Source organism: Leptinotarsa decemlineata, unplaced genomic scaffold (assembly GCF_025532065.1).
Source record: "Leptinotarsa decemlineata unplaced genomic scaffold, Ldec_3_MD MMD2_P_RNA_scaffold_11, whole genome shotgun sequence".
NCBI classification, from domain to species: Eukaryota; Metazoa; Arthropoda; class Insecta; order Coleoptera; family Chrysomelidae; genus Leptinotarsa; species Leptinotarsa decemlineata.
Genome location: NW_027412525.1, coordinates 4,460,354 through 4,478,876, shown reverse-complemented (window position 1 = coordinate 4,478,876; position 18,523 = coordinate 4,460,354). Strand labels below are relative to the sequence as shown.

The 18,523-nt window shown below is 35.7% G+C and overlaps 1 protein-coding gene across 2 annotated transcripts in view; it reads right to left on the bottom strand.

Moving 5' to 3' along the window:
- Ets65A (DNA-binding protein D-ETS-3) overlaps positions 1-18,523 on the bottom strand; it is a 307,752-nt gene that overhangs the window by 3,400 nt on the left and 285,829 nt on the right. For both annotated transcript variants that reach the window (XM_074170116.1, XM_074170111.1), the window contains exon 8: positions 15,913-16,124. In XM_074170116.1, the coding sequence (XP_074026217.1) occupies positions 15,913-16,124 (212 nt within the window). The remainder of the gene's footprint in view (positions 1-15,912; positions 16,125-18,523) is intronic.

Sequence of the window (18,523 nt, the reverse complement as noted above, 5' to 3'; positions counted from 1 at the left end):
CTGCAAATGCGTGTACTTGTTCAAAACATAGTTAAAAATAAGATTTTAAAATTCCGAATGATTGCGATGCCTGGAAAAAAATTTAAACGAGGTCAAAGGTCAAAAATCTCTAAAAAAATTGGTTTTTCGCGATTTTCAGGAAAACGGTAAGTTTTATCATGAAATAACCTCAGATAAAAATTGTAGATCATAAAATTTTCTACAAAAAATGTATCAATACTATCAATACTTTTTTTTCTTAGAGCCACCGTTTCTGAGATACGACGAGTCAAAAAGTTGTAAAAGTTGTAATCGGTAATCTCGGTACATTTCAATGTTGAAGGATAAGTTTATTGGCGAAAATATATTGGTTAAAAAGGCTAATAACGATGCCGACGTACTGATTATTGAAACAGTTATAGAGCAATTCAATTTGACACATACAACTATTGTTGTTGGTGAAGATGTAGACTTACTCGTACTTCTTACTGCTCGAACTCCACATGAAAAAACTATTTTGTTTCTGAGCCAAGAAAAGCTCAAAGTCGAATCGAAATATATTCGTCGAAAAGTTTATCTACTTTTGCAAAGAGTCAAAATCATGTACTATTTTTACACGCAATAACTGGTTGTGATACGACGTCTGCATTTTACAGGAGGGGTAAAGCAACAGTCTTTAAAATGTTTGAAAAACAAGATTTAGTTCAATGTGCTGAAGTTTTCAAAAAAAGTAACTCGACTCAACAAGAAATTATCACCAACGGGATTAAGTTTTTTCTTTCTATGTACAAAGCTCCGAAAAAAACCACCTGCTTAGATAAGTATCGATATGCATGTTTCGTAAAAAACACTAAAAATAAGAAACAGGTGCAATTAGCTTGTCTTCCTCCAACCTCAGTTGCTGCTCATCAACATCTTTTCCGGGTATATTACCAAGTTCAGGTGTGGGTTGGTTATCAGCTAGACTCAAAAGACTGGTATTAGTTGGTCGACGATGCATTAGAACCTATTTAGACTTTACTTCCAGCTGCGCCGGAAAAACTGCTGAACACAATTTTTTGCACCTGTAAAAAAGGAAGCAGCGCTAAATGTGGTTGTAAAAAAGTTGGACTATTGTGTTTTCTGGCATGTACACATTGTCAAGGCCAGTCATGTTTTTATGCTGAATCACCAATAGTGGAGGATTCATTTGATACCAACGAGGAAACATGCGATACATCACTCTTGACGCAATTTACCTACACCCAGGATGAACATCAAGAAGAAGAAGAAGATCAAGAAGAAGAAGACCAAGAAGAAGAACGACAAGAAGAAGTATTTGAAGGTTATGACTCAGATGAATAAATTTTTACATTTTGTTAATTTTAATCGCTTTTATAATTTCCAACCCTTCCTAATATATGCTATTATGCAAGTTTTCAATTTGTTAGTTTTCATGTCACAACAGACATGTGGAATAGGCCTACTGGGGAAACCACGTTAAAAAAAACTCGCTAAGTAGACTACCTCATAGGTGGCGTGGAAACGTGTGCATATAATGACGATTACAACTTTTACTCCTTTTTGACTCGTCATATCTCGGAAACGGTGGCTCTAAGAAAAAAAAGTATTGATACATTTTTTGTAGAAAATTTTATGGTCTACAATTTTTATCTGAAGTTATTTTATGCGAAAAAACAATTTTTTTCGAATTTATACCTTCTATCCCATTATTTAATACAGAGATATGTATATTATGTTTCACTAACGATAAAAATAAAATAAATACAACAATAAAAATTAATTGGCGCTCCGGGGTGACTTCATTGATTCCAGTGGCGCATTTTCTTTTTCAGCTGCAGGAAAACCCGGAAAAACCTGCAGCACCACATCATCTGAAGATCTTGATCTAATAATGTCCTCTCTCTCATAAAACAAAATGTAGGGTGTCTCCAGAGGCTCCAATAAATTCAATGCATCGCCAGAACACTTCGTGACACGACTATCGTCAAACTTAAACCAGTCCGTTTCTTCTTTGACCAAGGCGTAATAATGACCACATTCAACGCCAGAACCACAGTGAACAATGACTGCATGAATATTATTACAGTGGTCTGCTAGGTTGAAATGTTCATCTATTTAGAACCTTCCAAAGAGTTTCTTGCTTCCGTTAGGGGTTGAGTCTTGTTTGAAAATCATCAGTGTTATTATTAGATTGACTGGTGCCTCAGATATACTTGTTTCCTTATAACAGTCAGTTAGTTTGGCGCATGTTTGACAATACAGTTGATCATCACCTGTTAAAAATTCCATTTTCAGATGATTTAACAATAAGCTTTGTACGGACTGGTAATTAGTCGTATTAGGAAAAGCTAGATGAAGTTCCAGAAATTCACATAAGTTTTCAGTACTTCTTGAACATTTACCACAAAGTAAACAAGTGAGGATTTTTCCAGTAAAAGATTTACAAACACAAGACGAGATGGGTTGTACGGAATCATTCAGTCCAGAGCGGCTGGGAGTATTGATTTTGCTATTGTTTTGCTCACGAAGAGTATTCAACAAGAACCCCAAGAATTCGGAACAATCCTCTTGTTGTCCTAACGAGTATCTAGTGGACTTCAAAGACTCCAGGAAATCGGTTGGAGGGAAAGATGATACCTTCTTACGAAACTGCAGCTGCATGAACAGTTGTTTAAGTTTGATGAATAAGCAGGAAACATTCTCGTTCTCGTTCATCATTAAAACTTCGTTCTTGAAATTCTTCGTCATGAACAACACTTGTAAAATGCTATTCATGTAACAAGTGTTTCCTAAATTATCCAATCCAATTTTCTTCTCTAGATTTTCAGGACAACTCTCTACTGATTCGTAAGGAAGAACACGTTTCACAGAATCTCCATAAGAACCATTTCTCAAGCTGCGATCGATCCTTCCAAGTGAAAAAGGGTTTCGTAGAGGGATCGATTCGGCTCTTGCTTCAAGAAGCGCTTCCACTGAAATGGTACCAATGCTACGAGGAATGCAACTCATTTTTTGGGGCCAAGAATGACCTGAGTCCACTGACCGCACTGAAAAAGAAGAAGGTGGATCAATCACTTGGTGAATTAACCTTGATAGGAGACTGATAAATATCCACATATTTTGGCCTGTTTCGAAGAGGTTTCAGTTCCGTACTGAAATTAGGGCAATGCATGATCTCATCAAAATTATGTGAAGGAGGAATAGTTCCAAGTACTGAAGCAGCATTGCCACGTTGAATAGCAATACTAATTCTTTCTAACAAAAAAGAGGTAGAACGGTGATCTTTCGTTGCTTGGCCTATTCTCCTTCCGAGTTCATGAACGAATAACAGAGACTCCGGGCCATAAACACCAAAAGTTTCAACCGCTACTGGATGGAGATTTTTGACCTGTGACCTCGAATAAATTTTTTTCCAGGCATCGCAATCATTCGGAATTTTTAAATCTTATTTTTAACTATGTTTTGAACAATTACACGCATTTGCAGCTTGTTGTAAATTTATGTACCTTCCAATGTCTAGATTGACCGGATTATAAGTGATTCGTCTTGAAGTCACGGTGAAAAAACTTGTACTTCCTCATGGATAGTAATGTCCAGTGAGATTGTAGTAATGAATACTCGCAACTGTTCAGTGGATCAAAAACGCGATTAACAACTATAGTGATTCTGTATTATTCTCGGAAGAAGGAAATTTACATTCTCGAAAGTATATATCATGTTTAAATTGAATGGGTATATTTTTAGGAGGGAATCATTTTTGGGAAAAAAAGATTTTGGCTTTCTACTTCTCCATCTTGATACAAAAAAATAAACGAATTGAGTGTTTTTTTTTATAATGTTATCCGTATTTGCTACTGAAGAGCCGATAAGACAAGTGTCTTATGACGAAATATTGGATGTCTAGCAGTGAGGGTGACAGTGTTCCATGTAAGTGAAATTTTACTTCTTTTATTAATTATATTGTGTAGGAATCCTGTGAATGATATCTGATTCGATTCCATTACGAACAACATAGAGAAAAGTGTTTTTCATATAATTTAGCGTTTACATAAAAGTATTTGTTTCGAAAGTATTTTCGTCTCGTGAAATTCAATGTTTATATGAAAATAGCTGTTTTGAGAGGGCTATTTCCATCAGATTGTGTCTGAAAGTAACTTCTTTGCATGATCATTCTGTATAGAGCTGATTTTTTTAATTGGATGCTTTTTTCCTTTCTTTGGGAGATTCCCACATTTTTTTGTATGAAGGTGGAGAAGTAGAAATCAAAACCTTTCTTCCAAAAAAATATATATTACTACGCAGTTGGATCTGTGATATTCCAAGGGTAGGTTGGCGAAAAAATGGTTATTCGTTTCTTCAACATAACCTCTCTGATCATAATTTCACGTTGAAAATTAGTAAATTATCATTATAGTAAATGAGAGATAGTGAGAGACTGCCTGGTATATCTTAACTAGAAAACTGAACTACAAATCATGAAAAACGCAACTTTACACATTAACATTTCTACTCTCAACGATATGGAGTCCACTTTCACTCTGAGCCCTAATAGCAATTTCCTGGACATTGTCGCATACAAGTGAACTTGATCATATGCCGGGTTCCGGAACGAATTTCAAAAAATTGAAAAATGAAGATGATTAAAGATGTCTTCCAATGTTAGAAAATGACTGAAGAGATAAAAGGAAGAAATTTATGGAAGATGACGTATTTAACAAAACCAATTCTTCAAGTATTTACGTAAATATTCAGTTTGTTTTTCTCAAAAGTTGATATCGTCCATCAAAATCAAGCAATTCAACTAGGGGTAGGTAGGTAGAAAGGTCTAAAAGTCTAAAGTGAGTGGGTCTATTCGACCCTCCACCGCAACCCATAAAGGCTTATTGTGGCTCACACCTATTCTCACACTCGACCAAATAAACCCAGCTTCTTAACGAAGCCGAATAGTTTGTATGGTGAGTGGTCTTTCAGGTCAGATGGTGAGAGTACGGATCTGCCGAACTCAAAGAACCTGATTTGGTCCCCAGCCGGGCAGGCACAAAGTATATGCTCTGCAGTTTCATCATTTTCCAGGCAGAGGCGACACACACTGTCTTCCGACAGTCCAAGTCTCTACATGTAATGATTCAAATGACAGTGACATGTAAGAAGGCCTGTTAGACATCGTAGTTCATCTCTAATGTAGTCTAACAACTGTTTGGAATCAAGCTTCGAAGGGTGAATAAACGCCTTGGAGTGAGCCAATCCTGGAAGATTCTGCCAGAAGTCCATAATTCTTCTTGCCATCCAGGTATTCAGTGTTTGTTTGGCAAAGCCCAAAGCGATGCCAATGACAGTTTCTGGTCCAATAAAGCCGCTTGCAGCACCCTCCTTTGCAAGAGAGTCAGCAGCTTCATTGCCTTCCAGGCCAGTATGGCCAGGAATCCAGACCAGAAACAATCTGTTTAGTATTCCTATCGAGGAGAGTCTTTTTTGGCAGTTTGCTACCAATTTAGACGGATCTCGGTAGGAGCCAAGAGCTTCCAACGCCGCTTGACTGTTCGAGAATATTTTTATTGACTTGTGAGTGAAGTTGGATTTATCCAATCTCTCCGCACACAATTCAATAGCGTAAATTTCCGCTTGAAATACAGTCGCATAAGTCCCTAGGCAGGTAGATAACTCTGTCCTGGGTCTGCGACTGAAAACACCTGCACCAGAACCGGAAGGTGTTTTTGATCCATCTGTGAACCAACAACTATCTTAATATCTCCTTCTCCCGCAGGATCTAGTCCTCTCTACTCGGGAATAGTACTTTATAAGGCAGTTCGTAGTTGACAGTTGGAGGCATAAAGTCAGAGGTCAGACTATCTAGAAGGATCTCCATGGCCGCTGACGGTGTGATACTGATGGCACCACTGATAGCTAGACAAGCCTGTCTCTGTAAGCCAGAGAGCTTCGCTTGGGCCGTTTTATGTGAAGCCTTCGGCCACCAAGCAATTGCACCATAAGTGATCATTGGTCTGACACATAAATCCAATGGATTTATTTGGGACCTAAACCCCAAGTTTAACCACAAATCTTTCGACATGTCCATAGAGACAGTCTGGCTTTGTGTAAAACTTTTTCCAAGTGAGCGTTCCAGGTGAGTCTTTTATCAAGGACAATGCCAAGATATTTCACCTCCGTTCCAAATGGAATGCCCACAACTAGGGGTACTACAAGGATTGGTTTTGGGACCACTTCGCTTTGTTCTCTATGTGAATAATTTATCTTATTCCATCACAGATGCTCATATCACAATGTACGCTGACGATACAAATATCACAATTTCAGGCGACGCGTCGATGTAAATGAGTTGGAAGAGAAAATGGACCGCACAATAAATGAGTTCAGTTTTTGGAGTCAGCAATAACGATTAATATTTAATACATCAAAAACAATTGAGAATTATTGTTTTTTCCTCAAGAGAGTGTCCATTTGCTTCTTGTAGTTAGAACGATAGAACTTTAGACACACCTAGGATTTCTGAATTGACAGTGTTTGAACTCGGCCTACTTTGCCATAAAACACATGAGAAACTGCATAACGTCTACAGGATTATCAAATATCTATCACACCATGGTATATCTACACTTTTTACCGATATCATTTGCTTGGGAAAAACCAGAGATGTCATCAAAATTTTTCAGAAACGAATCATAAGATTGGCTTCCGTAATGAATCACTAAGAAAGTTGTAGGACAGTATTTGCTGAGAAGAAGTATCTGACCATTTCATCTATTTATATTTTTAAATGTGTCATGTATGTGAAGAACAACAAGAATCCGTCTTCTGAATCCAAATCGAGCTCACATAAATTGACACCAAATCACAAAACCACGCACTTTGAATATTCACCAACAGGAAATTCAATTACTCTGTTTAATAAGCTGTCGAAATTAGAGACATTTCGGATTCTAAGATATTTCGAAATGGAGTAAAAACTTTCCTACCAGAAAAATGTCATTACTCTTTGCAAGAATATTTGAGTGACAACCAGTATTAAGTAATCGTATATATGTATTGAGATGTAGTGTCTTAGATTGACCTCTTCGACCTTATTATAGTCCTGAATAACATTTTTTAAAAAATTTGGTATATGTGTTTACATGTGAGGAATGCTTTCAATGACCGTAATCTTATATCTAATCATTTTTTGTTTGTTTATTACTGTAGTTTTTATAATTTTTTACTTGCTGGATCTGCATACTTGTAACTCGCTTGGTCAATAAACATTATTGAAATATCATATTGATGCTTATTATTCATTCAAACGAATTATGTACAAACGAATATTGACCAGTCTGATATTATCATAGTAACTTTTTATACATAAAAATAACAACGTTAAATTCACGAAAGTCGTTTGGAAATAAGTAAAACTTAATCTTAATGTACTCTCATGAAAAGCGAAATTCATAGCCTATCAGTGTCTTTCAGACAACTTTCCTTGGTACATTTACCATAATCTAAATTCCTCTTTGGCGGATAGCTTTGTTCTGGCGCTAATGAATATTCCCATAAAGGCGTCTTAGTCTTTGTTTTCGCGCATCCACCGTAATGATGAACACTAACAAATCACGCCGCACCGAATTTATGAGTGCTTTAATGCAATTCATTTGTGTTGTCATCGCGAATAGGCAATTTACTATAATTTATGGGGTGTTCCATTTAATGCGTCGCTACGCCGCTAGAATGAGAATCCTTCACTTTCCCCTCAGTAGCTCACCGAGACGAATAATACAGTCAAAATGGACATTAGGACACATTGCACTTGGTTTTTTTTCATTAGTAAAATGAAACCTTTCCTATTCGATTACTACGTATGAGAAAATTTTCCGAATAGGAAAATGGAAAAAAAATAGCTCAAAACACACATGAGACGTAAGAAGGGACGCAGAGGGGCAGCTGGCAACGCAGCGTCAACATTTCTTTGGGCTGTTTTCACTGTTCAGCTTGGCAATACTGAACTATATTTCAAATATTGTTATTCTTTAGTTTCAAGTATTGATACATATTGGTTCACATATCGTAGGGTGATCAGTATAACTATAAATTTGGCAAAATATGTGTAACTATTAAAAATAATTTCATTAGGCTAAGCCCATAACAATTCAACTGGGCATCTTTTTTGTGGAGCGCTTTTCATTCATATATATCAATATTTTGTATTAGATAAAAATATGAAACCAAAAATTTGTTACACTATCTAGCTAGACTATACATTTCGCATTTACATATTGCATCTCCAGGAAAATTTGATATTTTATAGTCATGTCTTACCTTACCAATATGCAAATAATTGATTACTTGGAAAAATATGTATCTACCCCTGGGAGATTATCAGACTAAGCATTGATGAATCTTTTTCAGTCATCATTATAGCAATGACACGACTGAATCACAAAATCACTAGTCGTACCCTATATTCAATCAAAAATCTATAAAGCAAGATCGATAGAACTGAAAAATAATGTTCTTTTATAGTCAAGTGAATGAATATATTTGATTTCATATCTCCAATTTTGAGAAACTGTGGTATAAAAACGGTGTGACCGACAATTGAGGAACCAAAGATTCTCCATGTAGGGTTTTTCCCACAACTATTCAGTTTAGAAACATTTTATTTCTTCATTGATTTTTATTTTGTACTATGAATTTATGGTAGGAAATTAATTTCTTATAACTGCATTATTGAGCAGTCGTCCAAAATATCCATCTGCTTGGGTTTTAACGTTAATTCTTTTATTTTTATGTTTACTTATAATTTTCGTATTTTCTCAAAATTTTGTCAGGGTTATAAAGTCAATCAACATTCCCTTTGAAAAATTGGAATGTATGAATAAATTATTTCAACAATGGATATAACCTCAATTTTTTGGGTCAAGTTGATAACCCAACCACAACCACAACCCAACCAACAAAATATTTGTGAACAGAAGCAGATGTTGGTTGGTGGTCAAAATAGTTGTTGTCTTTCATTAAATGTTTCATACTCATATTCATAATTGAATTATTCATACTTGTTCATTTATACTTATCTATATAACGAGAAAAAAGCGAACTTTGATGACTTGGGTAGGAGAGTCGCACATTTTACTTCTGCGCACTGAAATCATTACATTTGCAAATAATTTGAATATTGTTGCTTTACTCTCGATTGAAACTGTCGATTTAGTTTTGCATCAAGTTATTTATTACACGTGAAAAATTGATCTAGATCTGAAAAAGATAATAATCTTATCAATTGGAGTTCGTGCGTCAATGGTATTAACAAGTCAACATCTGCACCACACGGTAGATGTTTTTTGTTGTATTGAATTGTACATTGTACAATTCAATACAACCCAGTTGTACATTTTTCATTTAACATCGAAATAAAATGAGACTTGTAAGGATTTGTGACTAGTTATTTGTTTATTGGAATTTTCATACATTGATCAAAAACATCAGAAAAAAAACATGTTTTCGTAGCATGTAGAGCTTTGATATTTTCTTATAATCAGTAACCATCAATTACTGTAGTCATATAACTGTAATGTCTTATGTATGATACGGAATGTTGAATTTTTCTTACCGATACCACATTACACTGTATAAACTCGTATATATAATAATAATGTACATTAGGGCACGTCAAAGTCCATATAAACATTTCATAAATTTGAAATGGGGATTCATAGAAAAAGTATTGGAACAATATTTGTAGATAATTGCATGTTCTACAAATTTCATTTGACTTATTTTCAAGATAACGCCTTTAACGACAACAATGCAACGAATTAAATTTTTGATATTTGACATCTAATGAATTTTTAACACATTTGGAAACGTTGGTGATTTGTGATGTTTTATTTATAATAGTGTATTTAGGATCTATACTATTAGCTTTACACTTTTTTACCTTGTTTGACTGGACTAAGATCTCAAATTCAAATTAAGAAAAACCCCCAGACTCTTCCATACGGATCAGTCACGAGCAATATTTACTGAAGACTAAATGGTATGCTAAGTTGTTGCGGATGACAAGTGACGAACAGATATCGTTTATTGTTTATCTAGCACTCGAGCTGAGCTGTATTCTATTGAAATTACTTGGGTAGTGTTTGTTTTGATTCCTGACAAGTCTTATTTTGTGAATCCTTCATGCAAAACTCGCGAACAATTTGTTTTCGAAGGCAATAATAAGTTGAATTAAGGAATCGATTCATTAAGTAAATTGAGAAAATATTGGGAAATGAAAAATACTTAATATTTCCACGTATCTGATTAGGATTATATGGTTGAATTTTCTGTTTCACTATCTGTAGTAGAATTTTTTTTTAAGTAATTTTAGAACATTTTTTGTTTTAGTGTTGGATGAACAAATTTTTCAATTCTGTTTTTGTGCAACTCAGACCTACCCATTCACTATATTTGTACGATTTCAGTTCAGTTCAAACTCTCTGCATGTCCTCATCTGTAAATGAGAATTGTCGTCGTGTTTCAACCTGAATAGTATGCTAGTTGTGAATGAAATCTCAACTTCTTAGCACGTTTCCCTACTCGGTAATAACACTTGCATCCCTTTAATGACGTAATGTCTTGATTGTGCATTGTTTCACCCCTCTGGAGAGCGAGCATTACCCGTCATTTAATCGACCCCTCCCAAATAAGGATATTGTTAACAAACTACCCTGATGCCTATGCATGCCGCCGACGAAATGTGCCTTTATTGTGCCACTGTACTGCTTAATGGATATTTTGTACACTCACGGTCATTAGTTGTGGCCCACTTTGTCCCGTTGGGAGTGTTTATTAGCTTTTGGTTGGATTTATTGTCAATTGTGGGTGAAACAAATTCTTAGAGTATTGGGATTTAGTATCTGATTTCTGTTAGAAAACCGACTTATTCTTATAAACGATTTTTTATTAGGTTATTTATGATGACATCACTTACTTCATACAGTGAAACCAGTGATATGAAATTCACAACATTACATGTTGTTCAGTATTTTCGGAAACTGAAATTTGATACATTCCTTACGTGTGATAAATCTCTGTTTTCGTTTTATTATTTTTACAATAGATTGTGGAGTAGGTTCCCGAGTAGAGAGGACTGGATCTTCCTGGAGAAGGAAATATTAAGAGCAGATAGTTAGTTGTTGGTTCTCAGATAGATCAAAAACACCTTTCGGTTCTGGTGCAGATGTTTTCAGTCGCAGACCCAAGACAGAGATATCCACCTGCCTAGGAACCTATGCGGCTATATTTCAAGCGGAAGTTTACGCTACTGAATTGTGTGCGGAGAGATTGAAAACATCCAACCTCATACACAGGTCAATAAAAATATTCTCGGACAGTCAAGCGGCGTTGAAAGCTCGTGGTTCCTACCGAGCAACGTCTAAATTGGTAGCTAATTGCCAAAAACGACTCTCCTCTATAGGAAGACTTAACAGATTGTCTCTGGTCTGGATCCTGGCCATACTGGCCTGGAAGGCAATGAGGGTGCTGACTCCTTTGCAGAGGAGGGTACTGTAAGCAGCTTCATTGGACCAGAACCTGTCATTGGCATCGTTTTAGGCTTTGCCAAACAAAGATTGAACACCTGGATGGCAAGAAGATTTATGAATTTCTGGCAGAATCTTCCAGGATTGGCTCACTTCAAAGCGTTTATTCACCCTCCAAAACTTGATACCAAACAATTGTTGGACTACAGCCTACTGTAGTTCATCCCTAGATGAACTACGACATCTAACATGCCTTCTTACAGGAATCATCATATGCAGAGACTCGGACTGTCGGAAGACAGTGTGTGTCGCCTCTGTTTGGAAATGATGAAGAAACAGCAGAGCACATACTTTGTGCCTGCCCCGCTAGGGACCGAATCAGGTTTTTAGAGTTCGGCAGAGCCATACTCTCACCATCTGACCTGAAAGACTACTCACCATACATACTAATCGGTTTCATTAAGACGCTGGGTTTATTTGGTCGAATGTGAATTGGTGTGAGCCACAATAAACCCTTGCGGGTTGCGGTGGAGGGTCGAATTGAACTACTCACTTTGGACCTAACTTAACCCAAGGTTCACGATCTGAGTGCATTTCATGAAATAATCTGCATACCTCTCGTTGAGCCCTTATCATATTGCATGTATAGGTCTTACTTTATTCTGATGCACAGTGCGGACGTGAATAATCCCCCCTCTTCCGAACTTCCGAGCGGAACAAGATATCACAGTCGGACAACATTTATATGAAAAGGAGTCATTCTCAGTACTTTTTAAGACATCACTTGCTATGACGTGACATCACTTGCCATTTAGAGGGCGCTATTTTTTCAAATGAAAAGGGGGTACTCCAATTCTCTATATGCTGTTTTGAATTTTTTGAAATAAACGTAAATGTAAATAAATTTTACAGTACTACAAAAGCTTATTGTAGTATTATAAAAAATCACGTCAGTGTGTGGGGTGAACTTTCTTTTTAATTTATGCTAAGGATCTATAATAACGTTTCTTCATGACCTTACGATGGTACATATAGTCGCATATGAATACTTCCAGAAATACATGAATTGGTCTATAAAAAAGTAATTACCTATATGGGCTACTAAAAATCATCTACCACTCAACATCAATAAAACAGTGTTAATGAAATATTCGTTAGGTAGTATGAATGACAACAAATTCACATGGAATCCACATATTGACCTATTATTCTGCGATAAATTGAGAAAAATTGTCACACACTAAGATTCAGCATTTTTTCAAAAAAGTTTTTACCTTGGACCAAAATTTTTCGATAAGTTGGACAGCACAATAAGAGACTCGCGTAATATTTTCATTTTTTAAGCATGATTGAAAGCCTATCTTATGCAAAAAAAAACTGCTATAACATCAATGAATTTCGGCAAATCAATACCTAACTGTCTAAAAAAAATCTGTTTAAAATCTGTTTTTCCGTTAATCAGCTGTCGCCCCCATACGAACGACAACTCTCAGAAGTTGAGAAACATGTGCGAGCTAAGGACTACCGAGGTCTTACCTTTCAACGTGTGATTCCTAACACGGTTGCAGAATCGAACCCACGGTCTTCCGATCGTGAGTCGGGCACACTACCACCGCTGCAATTCCACAACAACTATTCACACTATTATCAAAATATTCTACCCTTTTATATGTAAATGAGACTGTAAATGTTTGAAAATTTGTATTGTATTATATTTATTATGTTTTACACCCTATGGACGCCTTCCTTGTAACTGTGTACTTTTTAACGAGAGAAGTTAATAAATATTATTATAATTATTGAAAAGAGAAATTCATTGGTATTAACCTCGTTATTATTCATCTTATACATGACAAAAAAAGCTATTTTTCTGTACTGTCTCAAGTTGCGTAACAGGAACTTTATTTTCGATATAGCCACAAAGAAAACAATCCTCATGCCTGGGTATGTCTAATCCAATCAATCTCAAAGGCCTCAAAATATCAGAGGACGCATTATATTTTTGGCAAACACCTGGATTTTTGACTTCATTGTGATTGTTGGTCATAATTTCTTGGATTCGTTATTGAATGATGCTTTGAAAATTTCCAAATATAAATCATTAGTCACACTTTTCTCCAGATATATAGAATCAACAATATGATTTCCCAATATTTCTTCCCAGACATTTATTTTCTGAAGAATTTGAGTTCGAAAAATATTTGGGTTTATGTCTGACCAATACGCACATTTTGGCGGTTGACATTTTGGTTTGAGAAAAAAGTTCATTCCTCACTAAAACAAATACTTGTTATGCAGTTTTGATTTACAATCGAACGTTCGGACGTTCACAAAACTGAATTCGGTGGTTGTTGAGACATCATTCTCACGAGCAACTGTTGTCGTGGACTGCAGGAGGGTATTGACCACAGTATAATGCTAAACGCAGTAGTCTGAGTATCCTCACTTTTTGGTAAAGAATCAAAGCGCACATGATCGAATCGTAGCAGGTAGCTTTTGGATTAGTTGTGAATTGCCTCGATAATCGGCAACGTTTTCATGTCTAAAATGTTTCATGTAATTCACTGCTTTCGGTCCATCAGACTGACGCTGTTTCGCTTGTGGAGTCATGATAAAGACAAGTTTTATTGTGGCTAATATTATCACTCCGCCAGAAATATTCCAATATATATGTTCAGTTATTTTTTTTATTTGAATCAGAATTTTATTTCTGAGATCATGGAGGCCTAATTCCATCTAAGGCAAGAAGTGATAATTAATCGATAGGTCCTAGATAAATTTATAAATAAATGTTTCATTACTGGACTCATTTCTTTCCTTTCACTTAATCCTCTAAATCAATTTTTATCTCAATTTTATGGATAATTTCATCTATAATGAGCGTGCCTGGGATGGAAAGCTCCTTTTCGATTCTGTGGAGCTTTTCTAAATGGCGATAATAGTCCATTAAGTAGTTTCCTTCATTTGAGACAAAAATAACCTGAAGAGGAGCTTTTTGGTGCTGTCAAGTGAATGGTTAGGCCCTTAGTCTAGTAAATGTATTTAATGTATCCTCAACCTTGTGATAAATACCAGAACTATAAGGCAACATACATTTTGAATTCTTCAACGTCCAGATTGGCACTTATAAGAAGTGCAGCTGAGGTCGTCAGGAACGACTGTAATTTTAATAATTTGCTTTTCTGAAAGGGTCCCGCTGTTATTTGAATCCCAATTGATTTATACTTCATGTTTTGATCGATGTTTTTCAGTTTTATAATGTATACCGTTGCTTTTTGACAAGGTTCTCGGAGTACTTATTTTCATTCATGTCTGTAACGGCCACTGAGCCTTATAAATTAGAAAATATCTAACACTTCAGAACCTCCTGCAATAATTACGCTATTATTCATTTAATGTTCAAGTCACCATTTGAGTTTAATATTTTTGATTTAATTAATAATTCTCAGACTAACTCAACTCACCTATAGATCTTTAGGAATTTTGAATTTAATTTTCAACACGTTTGTGTGGAGTTTTCCAATGCTTATCATGAATATTTTCCTCATTGAATAGTTGACAGTTTTTGTGTGTATTTGTTTTGCCAGACTCCCATTGCTTGACCTAACAGGTCTGGCACCCATACTTACTTTATTGTTACATAATTTACACAAAATAACTACTGCAAGTTATTGCGGATCCATCTCAACTTCCGTTCAATAGTTCACGAGCATGTAAACAGTTTTCCCTTGACAAAATCGCCACACACAAATTATGAATAGCACTGCAACCCTCTCACGATTATTAGATTTCACATAAATGTATTTATGTTGAAACAAGAAGATGCATATACAAGTACACTGGTATATGGTTGGTTTCATGCAAATCTGTTAACCAATATGGCTTACTTGATTTCATTTGGTCTGGAAACCGGCACTGACATGAAGTATTGATTTAGGTTATGTATGCATATTTTTGCATAAGCTTAAGTAATGGTTATCCAGATTCCTTTGAATTACTTTCGTGAATTAATAAAAGTTTAGAATTATCAACGGTGTCTATCATATAGTTTACAATCTGTATGTGTGTGCAGAAGCTAGAATCTCTTTCGTCCATCGCCACTCAGTTTCGATTAAATTTTTTTTGGTGTAGTGCTGTACCCAACTGCCATTAAAGGCGATGACATTTCCCTTTAACAAAACGTCATTATAGGTTCTACAATAGACTCAATCCATGCGGTTATGAAAAGTAACCGAGGCTCCTTTTCCATGGCAGTCTGCTGCAAAGCCAGGTTTCGACAATTGCTCTCAAATATAAGAAATTGCCGATGACTCACGTCTGTATAGCTGTGTCTCTTCGATTTACTCAGTGCAAGTAGTAGTTAGTTGGAAATATAGATTAACAAAATTTATGGATCACACAAATAAGGTGGTTCACCTACCTGCCGAACTTGGTATCGTAGCATGAGGACTCATGAAGCCTCCTAATTTTGCACTGTGGTGGTAAGAACTCATGAAAAGTTCACTCTGGTACTTATAGCTGCTTGGGTCACTCGTGGCAGGTTGTGTTGCTGCTGCAAGTCCTTGAAAGTCGAATTTGTACGCATACCTTTTTCCATGGACTTTAGTCATGATGTTTTTGTCATAGTAGTATCTGAAACAAAAATAAACAAATGAAATATAAACTGAAATAAGCCTTTTTTATTCAAAAGGAATTATTTCTTAGAGAGGTCAGTTTTTTGGAATAGACTTTTTGGCTTTCTATTTCTCCATCATTGAACAAAAAATGTGGGAAACTTTCAAAGAAAGGAACAAAAAACTATTTACAATAAAAAATCTTCATCAAGTAGTGCATTCACAGGAGTTTCTTTGGAAAACGTACTGAAAAAACCGTTTTGAAATAACTACTTCTACATGAACATGGAATTATGGGGAAGGAAAATCCTTTCATATGAATTAAGTTATGGTATCGAACCAGACGCATGCATAGGAACGCTTCACAATGTGATATATGATATATCACTCACATAGAAAACACTATCATCCTCAATGGTGTACTTCGAAATTTTGGGATAAGATGTCTCATCACCTCATTACACAATGAACAGTTTTTATTGTAATAAATTTTTTCTTCGTTTATTCGGAATTTTACCATGTTTTAATTATTTTAGAGTAACCGTGATATCAGTGCAAAACCTGCGTTGTTAGAATAATTAAAAAAAAACTGAAATTGTGAATATGTGGCCGAAATTGAGGGATTTGCTCTTATGTGTTCCATATGAACAGTAACATACCAAAAAATACAATGGTGTCATAACACCCAATAGCCACAGAAAAACGGATGAGATTTTTAGCTAATCAGCAGATTTATAGTTCATGTGTCAAGAGTTTTTGATTATTGAATATCTGTAATTGTAAATGCCTCGTTCTGTAAATATGATTATAAAACAACATCATAACAAATGCACATTACAGGAAGAAGTTGGTGAAAAATGTCATTTATTTCAACTATAAATTGAAGCGGTCCTAGGACAGAGCCTTGAAGAACGCTATTTTTCATGAATTCAAAATCGGATGATGTATCATTTATAAACACCGCCTGTATCCTATTCTGTAGATGGAATTCAAACAACATCGATGAAACACCCCGTACACTATAGAAATGGAGTAATTCAGAAACCATTCTTTCATTTTTACCATTTCAAAAGAGTGTATGTTAGAAAAAAATATTTTGTAGAACTTTCAATGTCATTATGACATTTATTTTGTTTTCCTCTGTGTGCAGCGCTCCCTTGCGGCAACGGTATTCTCGAATGGAAAAATGCAAAAAAAAAGTATTCGGAAATAATACTCTCAGTAATTCAGGGAAGAAATATGTATGTGATAAACAAAATAAATACTGAACAGTCTGGAATTACTGAAAAAATTCAATCACGAATCGACCTCCTGCGAGAACGAAATCAAAAAATAATTTCTCATTATCGAAACAATCACGTTCCAGAAACGGCAAAAAATCACTCGGTAAATGCATTAGCCGTTATCGGTCGCTAATTGCTACAAATGAACACAGCAATGCGATTACTCCACCCCGATCGAGAATCAGACCCGCCAAACTAACGACCCGAAGTCGCCCAATTCTCCCCTCTGTAGTTCTGACAAAAAAACGAGCGCATGCTTTCGCAGACCCGCTGTAATATGACGAACGCTATTTGCTCCCGCACCCATCTAAAATAGAAGTTTTTTCATTCGGTCAAATGTCGAAGATTGCAATAGTAATTCATAGAACGATTGGGTTCGTTCCAGCTTTGTCTGCGAAAAGTTAATCACGGGCCAGAATGGAAAGAGAAATATTGTTGGTGTGCTCGTGGAATATTGAACGAATATTTTTTTTTTGAAAACAAATACTCGGAAATGAAAGAAAGTTATCGACGAGTTCAAAATATTATCTAGCTTGAGAATTGACGAAAGTTCTATGAAAACTTTCAAGCCCTTATTTTGAAGGATATATTTCCTCCGAGACCAATTTTCAGATCAATCGGATCGTCGTGTCAAAAACTTGCGAAATATCTTCTCCAAATTCTGAAATCTTCATCTTCATATGAAAATACTTCTGATTTCATTAAAAAAAACTGAGTGTGTCAAAACTTCGAAGTGGAATTCTCCTGATGAGTTTCGATGTTGTGATTTTGTACACGTTTCAGATGATAAAACTCTAAAAATTGTAAAAACCAAATTAAAAAATAATACTAATCTAAAAATAGAACAAATTGGTATGTACCGATAAAACCTTTGTCCAATTCAAATAGGATTTTATCAATAACAATTTGGTATGGCAATGGGCTCATCCTTGTCACCAATTTTGGTGACACCAGTCCTCAAGTTGTTTTCCACATAATTTCAAAGAATTCGGAACCCATCCTTCACTTCCTCTGCAATACAAAGTGATTAGTCGCGATCCTTTGTTTGCAGGCATGTTAGACGTACACATTCTCGAACCATCAGTCGACCCTTTCGTAACTGTGTCGTGAGTGTCATACCAAGTTTTGTCCGAAC